Raw genomic sequence first — 16957 nt, forward strand, 5'->3', positions numbered from 1 at the left:
TCCTAGGGTAAGCGCTTTTGTTTGTTTTTTTTTTGTTTATATTTGGTTACACTTAGAGTTGTACCCTAGAGTCTTTCCAATTTTCTTCTTTTAATATTTCTGTTAAACACTGCATTGCATTACGTGATTGGTGTGGGCCCTGATTGCTAATGTGTTGTGATGCTTTTGTATTGTTTTATAAATCTTTTCAATAAACATAATTGAAACATAAGAAATAAAGACATTTAAAAGCAAAATGGAACGTAAGTGGAGGAGGACTGCACTAAGGTAAAGGAAGCTATTTAGGAGATAAAAATTGTACCTTTACAACCCCTTTAACAACTGCCTACACATTTCTAATTTCTCCTGTGATGAACATCAGACAATACAAAATTTCCACCAACACTCAACCCAGCTAGTCAGCAAAAATGACAATTAAACCTTCTCCATCACTCATTGAAGGACACAGCTCCATAGATTCATATTAATTTTGTTATATTGCTTCCTACAGGAGAATTGAACTCTAAGGGAAAATATAAAAGGGGCCAGATCCCTCTAGTGTTCCGGTCCCAACCCGTAGCCCTTTTGTACTTGGTGTGGGCCCTGCATTCTGGCTGATAGAACTGAATGTGGGGTCACTACTTTTAAGGAGCTGTAATGGCAGTGATCTCTAAAGCGGGCCATTGATATACCGAAAGTCCTGGCCAAATTTTAATCTGTGCGTGTTCTTTTTTTTAACAGAAGTTGGAAGGGGGTTGGCTAGATCCTCCATCCACCTTGTTTGGATGGATGGAGGAATCTATTGATTTTTCTTTTTCATAAAAAAAATAATAATCTATGGTCAGCTTGACAGTCTCGTGTAACATGTTGTCTCTAACTGTCTCCTACAGCATGGTTGCAGTCTCGAACTACAACTGTAGCACATTCACTGTCTCGCCATCTCCTAAAAGATGTCTGAATTTTTTGGCAATGCACACGCTGAATATAGGGTGTTCTCCTATGTTACTGTTGGGCCACAGTTGAGGCCCCCTATAATGCCCAAGTTGACCGCCACTGTTCTAGTGGCTACACCTCTGCACCAGCTTTATGGTTCCGTTTAGCTTCCTATCCTAAGGCAGTAGGAGGTCTGTCTCTGCTGCATCAAGTCTTCTTGGGTGTGGAGCTTCGACTTGACCTTCCATCGACAACTTTATGACTTAGATAATAAGCAATGCACATTTCATTCAATTTTGTTCCATAAGGAAGTCAAACTTCTTATGTTCTGCTTCAGCAATCGAAGTACTCAAAGTGTGGTCTCTATAACTGGTCTAGTTGTGGTGAGATAGCTAAACTTAGTCTCAGTAGCTTGGCAGACAGTGACTCGATCTCAATGACGTCCTGCAGATCGTAGAAAGCTTTAATCCAAAACTTGGGAACATCATAACAGATGAAGATCAGATAAGTCAAAATTATTGGCAAACCAACAACAATGCATATGTAACATATTTTGTAATATTTTATTTTATGTTCTAATTGTATTTTATACTAACAGTAGTTATGAAATAAAATATCCAGTGGTTGTATGTATTATGTCGCCTTCATTCTTACATTCTTAAAATTGTTGCTTTGTACGGAATAACAATATTTCTGTCTTGTATTGTGAAAAATGTGTTAAATAAAGAATAAAAAAAGTATGTTCCTTGACATCTGAAGGATAGTGAATGTGACCTGTGTCCCGGGGAGGTAGAGATGCCTTCTGATCTTCAGGTTCAACAACAAACTGGATAGGTGCTGTATATCTCCACACGTGTTGCATTAAATTTGCATACACGTTACATTGTAACGAAACACAAGTCAACACCGCATTGTAGCGTGAATAGGACACATCAAATGTATATTAAGGTCAGTCATTGGACTTGGTTCACAGAACACAGTTGGTTATACAGTATGAGGTTTCTTTTTCCGTGGGGGTCTTCATATGTCAATACCCCTCCCAGGAATATAATTTTTTTTTTTTTCTTTGCCTTATTGCAGTATTAGGTGTTGGATGTGTGAACCTCATCTTCCCTCAGGGATAATACTATTCCTCCTCTGCACCATCGGACTATTCCTTCCACTCTCTGCTTTAAAGTGATTGTAAGGCTTTGTGTATTTTTTTTTTTTTAAACAAACATGTCATACTTGTCTCCACTGTGCAGCTCGTTTTGCACAGAGTGGCCCGATCCTCTTCTGGGGTCCCTCGGTGGCTCCTGCCCGCTTCAGGTGACCCCCTAGGAGAAGCGTTCTCCCAGGGGTTTACCATGCAGGCGTGCTCCCTAGTCCTACATTTGCGTGCATAGACTCGAATGCTGACTTGACCCCGCGTCATTGAATTTGACAGCAGCGGAAGCCAATGGCTGTGCTGCTATTAATCTATCCAATCAAGAGCCGGGACCCCGTGCAGAGAGGGAGAGCGCGTCTCCGCCGAGAGAATGGAGGGGCTCAGGTAAAACAGGCGGCTGGGGGCTGGTCACTGCAAGACGTTTTTTCACCTTAATGCATAGGATACATTAAGGTGAAAAAAACAAAGCTTTGCAACCCCTTTAAGTGAGTATTTGAACTTTTGAGTTTGTATCTCTACTTACCTTTTACGCCCATTTCAAATATATGTCCAAACTTCTGGTATAATTATGACTTTATAGGCTATAAACCGTCCATAAGGCTCCCCTTGCAGCCACCTGGATCCTGGTGTGCCCCAATGTCTTTGGGCTGTTTTGGGGGGGTACCCCCCCCTTCTTTCTCTATCTGGGACTGGACACTATATAGGCTCTGGCTGTAGCTCCATGTATGGGAGTGCTCAATACTTACGACATGCATATTCTCTTGTTACTGTATGAATTTTGTCCAATACTAGGCTTGTCCCAATACCACTTTTTTAGGACTGAGTACAAGTACCGATACTTTTTTTTTCAAGTACTCGCCGATACCGAATACCGATACTTTTTTTTTAAATGTGTCCCCAAATTCAGCCGTGTCCCCCATATGCAGCCATGTCCCCCCCCATATGCAGCCATGTCCCCCCCCATATGCAGCCATGTCCCCCCCCCATATGCAGCCATGTCCCCCTTAACTGCATCCCCGCTGCCTGGTTAATACGCGCGGGGAACATCACAGCTTTCATTTGAATAGCTGTAATGATACGCGCTGCATATAGACACTCCCCCTTGCTCGGGATTGGACAGTTCACCCGAGCAAGGGGGAGTGTCTATACGCGGCGCGAATCATTACAGCTATTCAAATGAAAGCTGTGATGTTCCCCGCGCATATTAACCAGGCGGCAGCGGGATGCGGCGTAACGGGGGGGGGGGCTGTATCGGATCTGGCATCAGGGGTATTTGCGGGAGTACAAGTACATCTTTCAACATGTATAGGATCTGCTGAGGAAGCCTATTGACGAAACGCGTATAGTTCCACACCGACTCCTGGACTGGGCCCCATCTATGCAAAAATTCTCACTATATTCATATATGTGTTAGATTGTACCGGGCCATTTTTGTTACAGGTTTCAGCACACTGAGATCTTTCCCCCAATATACAAGGGGGGGGGTGCAGCCTATTCTGTCTGATTTATATTTGGGTTTCAAATGTTTTTATGCTATGGCATTTTTAGCCAATTAAGGTTGTTAATAAACATTTTTATTTTTCTATATCTTTGGAGTACTCATTTCTTTTATTTGGGGTTAAAAGTGGCAACCAATGAAGTCCATTCAACATTGTTCTCTTGCTCTTTACATACGTAATTTTGGATGTGGTGCCACAACAAACGTGGTGGGTCTCAATTTGCACCACATAAATAACAATTATTTGTGTCTATGTTGATTTTCATCTTACAAGTGCGCTTAAAACACATCAATCAATGCACTCGTGTGAATTGGCCCTATATGTTGCTGGGGAGTGCTGCTCTGTGATATGCGGGGGGGGGTGCTGCTCTGTGATATGCGGGGGGGGGTGCTGCTCTGTGATATGCGGGGGGGGGTGCTGCTCTGTGATATGCGGGGGGGTGCTGCTCTGTGATATGCGGGGGGGGAGTGCTGCTCTGTCATATGCGGGGGGGATTGCTGCTCTGTCATATGCGGGGGGGAGTGCTGCTCTGTGACATAATGGGGGGATCTGTGGTGGAGCTTTTATTGGTGGATCTGTGATCGGGGGTCCTTGTAATGGGAGAGATCTGTGATGGGGAGCTTTGTGATTGGGGGGAGTCTTTCATGGAGAGGAGTCTGCGGAGGGGGGGGGGGAGTTTATGTTGATTAACTGTTTTTTGTGCACTACAAAAAAAATACTGTATATTGGCGTATAACACTCACTTTTTTATCCTGAAAATAGTGTGTTATATGCAGGGGCAGTGGAAAGTTGTTTTTTTTCCTGAAAATTCTCTCTTAAAGTTAGGGTGCGTGTTATACCCCGATAAATACGGTATGTGCAGTGTGCAAATGTATTTATATTTTTTTTTTCAAACTATAGTCCGGCCCCCCAACAGTCTGAGGGACCGTGAACTGGCCCCCTGTTTAAAAAGTTTGAGGACCCCTGCCCTAGGGTGTTAGAAAAAAATATATATAATGTTTGGGGGTTTTAAGTAATTGTCTAGCAAAAAAAAATGTTTTAGTCTTGTAAACGCCGAATCTAAAAAACACCCAAGGTCCTTAAGTGGTTAAATAGCAAACATTATACTTACCTGCACTGTGCAGTGGTTTTGTCCAGAGCAGCCCAGATCCTCCTCCTCTCGGGTCCCCCTTCAGCACTCCTGGCCCCTTCTTCCTGCCCAGAGAAGAGTAAGCAGTCTGGAATGTGAGCACCTGAGCAGGCTCGCTACCAAGCGTGTCCATTCACACACACACAGCCACGGCTTGGCTCTGCCCCCTCCCTCTCCTGATTGGCTCAGTGGCTCTGATTGAAAGCAGCAGGAGCCATTTCTCCCATGGGGGGGGGGGGATTACAGTAATATCTTGCAATGAAATGTGTGTAAATAAATGCCCCGGTAGACAAGTGGTTAAACTTGATCAATTCTTCATTACAGAGCTTAAGGAGATTTGGATCTTCGGGGGCACTATGGGAAGAAGTGCTTTGAAGCAAGCAGAGAAGCGTCCAAATGGCTTGAACTTGGGGTTTGATGAGACATTCTTTAAGGTTCGTTGGTATTGCCGAAACACAATGGAATGGCCTCGCATGTTCGATGAAATTATCCAGTTATCTGCAAAATTTGGGGACCCAGGCGTCGTATTCATCCATCTAGGAAGCAAGGAACTCCCATTTCGGAATGTAGACAAGTTTGTGAATATTGTGGAAAACGATTTTAAACGGCTCACCAAGGTTTATACAGGTACGATATTTATCTGGGCACCATTACCTCCCCAACCGACATGGTTTGGGACACCCACGGAGGATAAAAGAAGGAAGTTTAACTATGAAGTTAGACGTTGTGCAGCACGGTTTGGAGTCAGGGTGGCTGATATCAGTCAACTTGAGGCGATGTCCCAATCTAATGAAAAGGTGGATGATGACCCCAAAAGGAAGGAAGATCCAAAGAAGGTGGAAGCTTTTACTGCAGCCATGATTGATTCCTTAAAGCCAATCTGCAATGTGAAAAAATAAAATATTAGTTTGCTTAGTATAATGCCTTTCACCAAGGTGTGTGGGTTTTTTAGCTTCCTTTGCCTTAGGGCAGTCCTCCTTCACTTACCTCATCCTTCCATTTTGCTTTTAAATGTCCTTATTTCTTCTGAGAAATCCTCACTTCCTGTTCTTCCGTCTGTAACTCCACACAGTAATGCAAGGATTTCTCCCTGGTGTGGAGTGTCGTGCTCGCCCCCACCCTTGGACTACCGGAGAGTTAAGACGCTCTCTACGTTGCAGATAGAGAAAGGAGCTGTGTGTTAGTGGCTGTCCTGACTCTCCCGTAGTCCAAGGGAGGGGGCGAGCATGACACTCCACACCAGGGAGAAAGCCTCGCATTACTGTGTGGAGTTTCAGACAGAAGAACAGGAAGTGAGGATTTCTCAGAAGAAATAAGGACATTTCTGGGACCCATGGCTTGTATATCTAACCAACGATCTAAGGACGCTGGCGGGGTAGTTATGGTCCTATCTGATGGGTGCTGGACGGTTGCTCTCCTATTTCTCCCCCTTTTCCCTCTTTGTTTCCTTCTTTCTCACCTCTATTTTTCTCTCAAGAGTTCTCAAACACGGGTCCTCATGTCTAGGTTGTAGTACTAGCAGTAAGATGGACTTAGGATATTATGCTCGGGTACCCTTGGCCTGTGGGACTTGGGATTCCTAGGGTAAGCGCTGATTGTTTTTTGTTTGTTTGTTTTTATTGTTTATATTTGGTTAGTTGTACCTTTAGAGTCTTACCAATTTTCTTCTTTCAATATTTCTGTTAAACATTGCATTGCATTACGTGATTGATGTATGGGCCCTGATTGCGTTTGCTAACGCTTGCTAATGTGTTGTGATGATTTTGTATTGTTATATGAATCTTTTCAATAAACATATTTGAAGCATAATAAATAAAGTCATTTAAAAGCAAAATGGAACGTAAGTGAAGCATGACTGCGCTAAGGTAAAGGAAGCCATTTAGGAAAATAATTGTACCTTTTACAACCCCTTTAACAACTGCCTACACATTCCTAATTACTCCTGTGATGAACATCAGACAATACAAAAGTTCCCCCAACACCCAGCTAGTCAGCAAAAATGACAATTAAACCTTCTCCATCACTCATTGAAGGACACGGCTCCATAGATTCATATTCATTTTGTTATATTGCTTCCTACAGGAGGATTGAACTCTAAGGCCCCGTACACCCGATCAGTCCAAACTGATGAAAACGGACTGAAGTTCAGTTTCATCGGTTAACCGATGAAGCTGACTGATGGTCTGATGTGCCTACACACCATCTGTTCAAAAAACGATCGTGTCAGAACACGGTCACATTAAACACACGACGTGCTGAAAAAAACGAAGTTCAATGCTTCCAAGCATGCGCGGCCTTTTGACCGATGCCTTTGCATACTAACGATCGGTTTTGACCCGTCGGTCAGGCGTCCATCGGTTAAATTTTTAAAGCAAGTTCTCTTTTTTTGGACCGAAGGAGGACTGACCGATGGGTCCCACACACGATCAGTTTGGACCGATGAAACTGAACTTCAGTCTGTTTTCATTGGTTTGGACTGATCGTGTGTACAAGGCCTAAGGGAAAACAAAAAAGGTGCCAGATCCCTCTAGTGTTCTGGTCCCAACCCATAGCCCTTTTGTACTTGGTGTGGGCCCTGCATTCTGGCTGATAGAACTGAACGTGAGGTCACTAGTTTTAAGGGGTCTGTAATGGCAGTGATCTCTAAAGCTGGCCATTGATATACCGAAAGTCCTGGCCAAATTTTAATCCATGCATGTCTTTTTTTTTTTTTTTTTTTTTTTAAAGAAGTTAATTCTTGGAAGGGGGTTGGCTAGATCCTCCATCCACCTTGTTTGGATGGATGGAGGAATCTGTTAGATTTTTTTTTTTTTTTAATGAAAAAATTATGGTCAGGTTAACAGTCTTGTGTAACATATTGTCTCTAACTGTCTCCTACAGCATGGTTGCAGTCTCCAACTGTAGCACATTCACTGTCTCGCCATCTCCTAAAAGATGTCCAGTTTCTGAATTTTTTGGCAATGCACACGCTGAATATAGGGTGTTCTCCTATGTTACTGTTGGGCCACAGTTGAGGCCCCCTATAACGCCCAAGTTGACCGCCACTGTTCTAGTGGCTACACCTCTGCACCAGCTTTATGGTTCCGTTTAGCTTCCTATTCTAAGGCAGTAGGAGGTCTGTCTCAAGCTCTGCTGCATCAAGTCTTCTTGGGTGTGGAGCTTCGACTTGACCTTCCATCTTCAACTTTATGACTTATAGATAATAAGCAATGCACATTTCATTCAATTTTGTTCCATAAGGAAGTCAAACCTCCTATGTTCTGCTTCAGCAATCTAAGTACTCAAAGTGTGGTCTCTATAACTGGTCTAGTTGTGGAGAGATAGCTAAACTTAGTCTCAGTAGCTTGGCAGACAGTGACTCGATCTCAATGACGTCCTGCATATCGTAGAAAGCTTTAATCCAAAACTTGGGAAGATCATAACAGATGAAGATCAGATAAGTCAAAATTTATAGGCAAACCAACAACAATGCATATGTAACATATTTTGTAATATTTTATTTTATGTTCTAATTGTATTTTATACTAACAGTAGTTATGAAATAAAATATCCAGTGGTTGTATGTATTATGTCACCTTCAATCTTAAATTCCTAAAATTGTTGCTTTGTACGGAATAACAATATTTCTGTCTTGTATTGTGAAAAATTTGGTAAATAAAGAATAAAATAAAATGTGTTCCTTGACATTTGAAGGATAGTGAATGTGACCTGTGTCACGGGGAGGTAGAGATGCCTTCTGATCTTCAGGTTCAACAACAAACTGGATAGGTGCTGTATGAAAAATGGGGGGAACTAATGCGCAAATCAAACTAAGCAGAGCATGGAGATCTAAATAAATAACATAAATAAATAAATAAAAGGATCTACTTAAGCAGCAGCCACGACTAATAGTGTTCACACACTGGTAATAATTTAAAGTAGGGGGGTGTAATGGCGCTTGCTAGAATTAAATGAGAACTAACTAAAAATTGATCAAAGAAATAATCATGGAGTATCCAAAAGTATCTGAGTATATAATATATATGTTCCACTTCAAGTCAAACCCGCCCAGCATCAATCAATTGATGTAGAGGGTAAAGAGTGGAATATTAATAATAAAAAACTGTTGAGTAGACAAACGTGCCACCAAGAGCACCGTGCTACCAGAAAATAATCTTAAATATATTGAGGAATAAAAAATATAAAAATAGTAGCGTTGACCAAAAAAAATATGTATAATGTGAATAAAAATTCCTAAAATAATGCTACATCAATATAAAGTGCAATGTGCAAAAAAATATTCAGTGAAAGGAGTACTGAAATCCAGTGATCACAATCTAAAACAAATAAAATTCAATTCATGCATCAGTGAAAACAAATCCAATCCAAAAAATTGCAGTGAAAAAATGTGTCCCATACAATAAATCCCTCAAGGGATTAAAATCAAATATAGTGACAGAAAATTAAAACATGCCAAAGTGACAAGTGCACAGTTGTGCAAATATAACAAAGTCCAAAGTTCAAAATATATTTCTTTAAAACTTCAATCGCTGATTTCCAGAGTGTATTATGTGCTCCACCAACAATCCATAAATTGATGATTCAGTGCATCAAAATGAACATGCACACGTGCTTGTAAAGAAAATAAGAGATGCCAGTCTCTCAGTGCAAATGTGAGATAAGCGTTTCCACCAGCCCCTTACCTTAGTAAGGCTTTAATATAGCCTAATGTAGTGCTGTTAAGGATGGGATATACCTCACACAGCCAGCCTGCTGCTCCAAATCCCGCACCTGAACGCCCACAGATCCCAGCGCTGACACTCAAAGAACAGGAAGGCTCCCATAGCATAAAAACCTTTTGACAATTTATTCGAAAAAAAACAAAGAATACACTCACAAACATAGATGAGTCATCAGCGTGTGTAGTACAAGAGTGTCTCCGCTCTGCGGCCACGAGCGGATGACGTCACCAACAGCTCTCCGAAATCCTCACGCGTATCGTGACAGCACGTCACTCATAGGATAGAGAGCCGCTGGTGCGGGGGTGACTTATATAGTGCCGCGCTGACATGGTAATAACACAGCGGGCAAGGCATAACAATTTTCATACAATCAGCAATGTGCTATAGTAACTCAATAAGATAAAAAATATCTTCAGGTTCAACAAACTGGATAGGTGCTGTATATCTCCACACGCGTTGCATTAAAATGCATACATGTTACATTGTAACGAAACACACAAGTCAACACAGCATTGTAGCGTGAATAGGACACATCAAATGTATATTAAGGTCAGTCATTGGACTTAGTTCACAGAACACAGTTGGTTATACAGTATGAGGTTTCTTTTTCCGTGGGGGTCTTCATATGTTAATACCCCTCCCAGGAATATAATTTTTTTTTTCTTTGCCTTATTGCAGTATAAGGTGTTGGATGTGTGAACCTCATCTTCCCTCAGGGATAATACTATTCCTCCTCTGCACCATCGGACTATTCCTTCCACTCTCTGCTTTAAAGTGATTGTAAGGCTTTGTGTATTTTTTTTTTTTTAAACAAACATGTCATATATGTCTCCACTGTGCAGCTCGTTTTGCACAGAGTGGCCCGATCCTCCTCTTCTGGGGTCCCTCGGTGGCTCCTGCTCGCTTTAGATAACCCCCTAGGAGAAGCGCTCTCCCAGGGGTTTACCATGCAGGCGTGCTCCCTAGTCCTACTTTTGCGTGCATAGACAAATGCTGACTTGACCCCGCCCCCGCGTCACTGAATTTGACAACAGCGCAAGCCAATGGCTGCGCTGCTATTAATCTATCCAATCAAGAGCCGGGACCCCGTGCAGAGAGGGAGAGCGCGTCTCAGCCGAGAGAATAAAGGGGCTCAGGTAGGTAAAACAGGCGGCTGGGGGACGGTCACTGCTAGACGTTTTTTCACCTTAATGCATAGGATACATTAAGGTGAAAAAACAGTGAGTTTTTGTACTTTTGATTTTGTATCTCTACTTACCTTTTACGCCCATTTCAAATATATGTCCAAACTTCTGGTATAATTATGACTTTATAGGCTATAAGGCTCCTCTTGCAGCCACCTGGATCCTGGTGTGCCCCAATGTCTTTGGGCTGTTTTGGGGGGTGTACCCCCCTTCTTCCTCTATCTGGGACTGGACCCCATATAGGCTCTGGCTGTAGCTCCATGTATGGGAGTGCTCAATACGTATGACATGCATATTCTCTTGTTACTGTATGAATTTTGTCATTAATACACCTTTCAACATGCTGGCTCCCTGATGATGGTGGCTCACATGTGGATTTTCTGAACACAAGTGGAATTTTTGAACTACAGTGGATGACTAAGGGGAGTGGTTAATTATTCACAGGTGAGTATGTAAGTGTCTGTAAAAACTCCCATAGGAGCTGGCTCCCTGATGATGGTGGCTCACGTGTGGATTTTCTGAACAAGTGGAATTTTTTAACTAAAGTGGATGAGTTATAAACCAAGAGTTGAAAACACGAGTCTTTTAAACTAAGTAACATCTTAAACTTCATACAAGTAATTATATTGTAACTGGGAAATGAGTGCTAGCAGGGTTGAAGGTTTTGCTCAGTGCATAGTGTGCCACATGTATGCAAAATTGGTGCAACAGCTCCAGGATGGATATCGCTGTGACAGATGTGAGCAGGTTGCCCTTCTGGAAGCTCGCATTAGAGATCTGGAGGAGCAAGTTGCAACACTAGGTAGAACGGAAAACCTTGACAGGGGTCCTCTGCTCGCTGAGCAGGTGGTCAGTAAGGTTGATGTGGAGGGTCAAGTTAGGATTATCAGATAGGAAGATGGGTTAATGTAGTTGGAGGGAGTGGAAGGGGCTTGCAGAAAAGAAAGGCCAGTCCTGTATTTGTGCATCAAAACAAACTTGCCAAGTTGGGTGATGATGTAGAGGTGGCAAACACAGAGGTGGCAGCCCTAGATGTTACTGCTTACCCTAACAGCCGGGAGAGCAACCCATCTAGTAGAGGTGGGGAGGGCAGTGCAGGTAGGCCTAGACAGTTGGTGGTAATAGGGGATTCTATAATCAAGACTGATAGAATAATTTGTCGCCAGGATCGCCTCAACCGAATGGTTTGCGGTCTCCCTGGTGCCAGGGTTCGGCATGTGGTGGACTGTGTGGATAAATTACTGGGAGGGGCTGGGCATGGCCAAGCTGTCTTGGTCCACGTTGGAACCAATGACAGTATACATGGAAGTTGGAGGCTCCTTAAGAATCAATTTAAAGAACTAGGCTGCAAGATGAAGGGAAGGACCTCCAAGGTGATAGTCTCTGAAATATTGCCTGTGCCATGCGCAACACAGGAAAGGCAGGGGGAGATTAGAGAGCTGAATGCATGGCTAAAGACCTGGTGTAGGAAGGAGGCATTTGGGTTTCTAGAGCACTGGGCTGACTTTTCATTGGGGTGCAACTTATATGCTAAAGACGGTTTGCATTTGAATGGAAGGGGGTCTGGTTTGCTGGGGGAGAGGTTTATGGGAATGCTGGAGGAGTATTTAAACTAGACTTGAGGGGGAGGGTGAACTAGAATTACGTCGGGCACACAGGTCAGTTAGGGGTCAGACATTAATGGAGAGTGGAATGGGGATAGATGGAGGGAGGGTTATGGCAGGTGACAAAGTTCCCATGTTGCAAGCAGCCATTGGAAATTATAGTGCCATTTGTTCTAAAAATTATATGAAAAACACCAGAGAAAAATGTAACAATACATTTAAGTGTTTGTTCACCAATGCCAGAAGTCCGCCAGGCAAAACAGGTGAGTTTGAAGCTCTGGTGCATGAGGAGAGCTATGATGTAATCGGTATTGCTGAAACTTGGCTCCAATCCTCACATGACTGGGCTATTAATATTCCTGGCTATGCTCTCTTTCGGAAAGACAGGGTAAAAAGGAAAGGTGGAGGGGTCTGTCTCTATGTGAGAAGTGACCTCAATGCAAGCGTGAAAGAGGACCTGGTTGATGGAGAGTGTGATGAGGCTGAAGCATTATGGGTGGAACTGCATACAGATGTGCGCAGTTCAAAGTTAATCATTGGAGTTTGTTATAGACTACCCAATGTTAATGAGGAGGTGGAGACTCAGCTCCTTGCACAGATGGAAAGGGCTGCAAGGGCTGGGACGGTGATAATAATGGGGGATTTTAACTACCCAGAAATTGACTGGAATAATGGCATTGCAAGACAATTTTATGGTCCAGTTTGAGGCCCCAACTAGGAATGATGCTCTGTTGGACCTGGTAATCTCAAACCATGCAGAGCTTATTTCTAATGTTCAGATAAAGGAACACCTGGGTAGTAGTGACCATAACATGATTTCATTTAATGTTAACTATAAGCAAGAAATACATACAGGAAAGATATAAACACTATTTCAAGAGAGCAAATTTTCCAAGGATGAGGGCTGCTCTCCAGGACTTGGACTGGGAGGGACTATTGGCACCGATGAACACAGAACATAAATGGGAATTCCTCAATAAGACCGTTTATGAACTCACTACAAAGTATATTCCCATGGGCAATAAGTTTAAAAGGCTAAAGATTAAACCTATGTGGCTCACGGTCAAAGTTAAAAAAGCTATAAACAATAAGAAAATAGCTTTTAAAAAATATAAAAATGAAGGAACACTAGTGTCGTTAAAATGTTACAAAGAATATAACAGGATATGTAAAAAGGAAATCAAGGATGCAAAAATTCAAAACGAACGACAGATTGCAAAAGATAGGACAAACCCCAAAAAAACATTTAAATATATTAATAGTAAAAAGGTGAAGTCTGAGCATGTAGGCCCCTTACAAAATAATCTAGAGTGGGTGACTGGGGACAAAGAGAAAGCAAATTTATTAAATGCTTTCTTCAGCTCTGTGTATACAAAGGAGCATGGGGGGAGGGGCTCATGTCCAAAATGGGGGTGGTAGTGACACAGCCCCAAATCCACAATGGCTCAAAAGTGATATGGTCCAGAAATATTTAGACAGAATAAAGGTGGATAAAGCACCTGGACCAGATGGCATCCACCCACGGATCCTAAAAGAATTGAGCTCTGTAATTTCTAATATTTAGGGACTCATTAATGACAGGAATAGTACCACTGGATTGGCGCAGGGCCAATGTGGTGCCTATATTTAAAAAGGGAACAAAGTCTTTGCCAAGTAACTATAGACCTGTTAATTTAACTTCTATAGTTGGGAAGATACTGGAACGTTTAATAAAAGACCACATGGATGAGTGCTTGCTGGAAAAAAACTATTTAAGCAACTGACAGTATGGATTCATGAAAGACAGAAGTTGTCAGACAAACCTGATTTCTTTTTATGAAGAGGTAAGTAAAACCCTGGACAGAGGCATGGCGGTGGACGTGGTAAACTTGGATTTTGCAAAAGCATTGGATACAGTTCCGCACACACGGCTCATGTGTAAGGTAAGGTCTACAGCGGGGATATGCAATTAGCGGACCTCCAGCTGTTGCAGAACTACAAATCCCATGAGGCATAGCAAGGCTCTGACAGTCACAAGCATGACACATGATGGGATTTGTAGTTTTGCAACATCTGGAGGTCCGCTAATTGCATATCCCTGGTCTACAGGATTGGATATATCAGTCTGTAAATGGATAGAAAACTGTCTGAAAGACAGAATTCAGAGAGTTGTGGTTAATGATTCTTACTCTGAATGCTCCAAGGTTATCAGTGGTGTACCCCAAGGTTTAGTGCTGGGACCCTTACTTTTTAATATCTTTATAAATGATATTGCGTCTGAGATCAAAAGTAAAATTTCTGTCTTTGCAGATGACACCAAGCTATGCAGTGGAATAACGTCCTTACAGGATGTCTCCAATTTACAAGCCGACCTCAATGCTCCGTCTAATTGGGCGACTAAGTGGCATATGAGGTTTAATGTTGATAAATGTAAAGTTATGCACTTGGGGGCTAAGAAAATGCATGCATCATACATACTAGGGGGAGTACAACTGGGGGGATCTGTAGTGGAGAAGGATCTGGGGGTTTTGGTAGATCATAAGCTCAATAATGGCATGCAATGCCAAGCTGCGGTTTCCAAAGCAAACAAAGTCCTTTCTTGTATTAAGAGAGGTATGGACTCCAGAGAGAGAGATATCATTTTGCCCCCTCTACAAATCATTAGTAAGACCTCATCTGGAATATGCAGTTTCGTTTTGGGCCCCAGTTCACAAAAAGGATATCGGAGAACTGGAGAAAGTGCAGAGAAGGGCAACCAAACTAATAAGAGGATTGGAGGAGCTCCGCTATGAGAAAAGATTAGAAGAACTAAATTTATTCACTCTTGAGAAGGAGAATAAGGGGGGATATGATCAACATGTACAAATATATAAGGGGTCCATATAGTGAACTTGGGGTTGAGTTATTCACTTTACGGTCAACACCGAGGACAAGGGGGCACTCTTTACGTCTAGAGGAAAAGATTTCATCTCCAAATACAGAAAGGTTTCTTCACAGTAAGAGCTGTGAAAATGTGGAACAGACTCCCTCCAGACGTGGTTCTGGCCAGATCAGTAGATTGCTATAAGAGAGGCCTGGATTCTTTCCTAAATGTACAGAATATAACGGAGTACTAAGATTTGTAGGTAAACTTGATCCGGGGTAAATCTGATTTGCCTCTCTGGGGATCAGGAGGGAATTTTTTCCCCTGCTGTATCAAATTGGATCTCATGCTCTGCTGGGGCTTTTTGCCTTCCTCTGGATCAACTGTGGGTATGGAGTTGGGTGTATGGGATTGTATTGTGTTTTTTATTTTGTTTAGTTTTTTTTTGTGGTTGAACTGGATGGACTTGTGTCTTTTTTCAACCTGACTAACTATGTATCTATGTAACATGTATAGGATCTGCTGAGGAAGCCTATTGACGAAACCTGGATCCTGGTGTGCCCCAATGTCTTTGGGCTGTTTTGGGGGGGTACCCCCCCTTCTTCCTCTATCTGGGACTGGACCCCATATAGGCTCTGGCTCCATGTATGGGAGTGCTCAATACTTGCGACATGCATATTCTCTTGTTACTGTATGAGTTTTGTCATTAATACATCTTTCAACATGTATAGGATCTGCTGAGGAAGCCGATTGACGAAACGCGTATAGTTCCACACCAACGACTCCTGTACTGGGCCCCATCTATGCAAAAATCTTCACTGTATTCATATATGTGTTAGATTGTGTGATGCAATTGCCTATATGCTTCAGTCTAATGCTCTCCCTGCTAACTTAATGCTGTTGGTTACAGGTAACAGGTGTTTTATGTGTGATTCATCTCTCTCTGTAAGGACTGTTCATATGTTAAATAAGGCTAGCTTTTGAAAGGCCTTTAATTGTGTGATAACCCTGTCTACAACCTAGTGATTCTCAGAGGTGTTAATAGGTGTCAAACTGGAAGCAGACGAAACGTCTGCTTAGGAAACTCAAGTGTGTGAAGGTGGTTTGTTGTGTAAGGAATGTGCAGTGATTAGACATGATAATTGTCGGTCGGTGCCGACCTGTCTGGAATGTTTTAGTAATTAGCCTTAGTGTGTGATTGGGTTGGGTGGAGATTTCATTGTTGCTTCAATGTCTTGGACTGTATAAAAAGCTGAGAAGAAAAACCATTAAAAGTGTGTTGTTCAAGCAGTAAGCTGGTCTCATGTGTGGCTTTCTGGGCGATTCCAGGGATATCCCTCCTCGTGGAATATTGGGGTGATTTTCGTTATGGGAAGAAGGGAACGTTGACGGGGATATCATACCGATACCGTCACAATTGGTTGGTAGCAGTGGGATTTTTCCCTTCTATTCCCCTTTACACCCGGATTCCAAGCAGACACTGGAAGAACTACTGGAAGTTCGTGGAAGGATTGCTAGCAACAAAACCAAGCGGGTCATCATAGCAGAATCAATGGAGCTAGACCAGGAGGACGGGATTGCAGCAACGCCAGCAGTACAAGAGATGGAGACACCAGTGATTCAGGAGGAGGAATCGCCAGCCAACAAGCTAATGAGAGAGAAGCTAGCGTGGTTCGGCCCGAACCCAACGCCAGATGTGGTACTGAAAGTGATGGACATGTTAGTAAACGCAGAGCTACAGAAGGCTAAAGAAATAAGAGACGCAGAGCTACAGGAGGATAAACAAATAAGAGACGCAGAGCTACAGAAGGCTAAACAAATAAGGGACGCAGAACTACAGAAGGATAAAGAAATAAGAGACGCAGAACTACAGAAGGATAAACAAATAAGGGACGCAGAGCTACAGTTAAAACTGGCAG

The 16957-nt window shown here is 42.6% G+C and overlaps 1 protein-coding gene across 3 annotated transcripts in view; it reads left to right on the top strand.

Annotated features, from left to right (window-relative positions):
- LOC120943001 (nuclear factor 7, ovary-like) overlaps positions 1-16957 on the top strand; it is a 166985-nt gene that overhangs the window by 125235 nt on the left and 24793 nt on the right. The window contains exon 9 of one of the 3 annotated variants that reach the window (XM_040356027.1): positions 5012-5605. The exons of the other annotated variants lie outside the window; for them this stretch is intronic. Within the exon in view, the coding sequence (XP_040211961.1) occupies positions 5012-5586 (575 nt within the window). The 3' untranslated portion in view covers positions 5587-5605. Of the gene's footprint in view, positions 1-5011; positions 5606-16957 lie in introns of those variants that run through there. 3 annotated transcript variants of the gene reach the window in all.

The sequence above is a fragment of the Rana temporaria genome, chromosome 6 (genome assembly GCF_905171775.1).
Source record: "Rana temporaria chromosome 6, aRanTem1.1, whole genome shotgun sequence".
In the NCBI taxonomy this organism is placed as follows: Eukaryota; Metazoa; Chordata; class Amphibia; order Anura; family Ranidae; genus Rana; species Rana temporaria.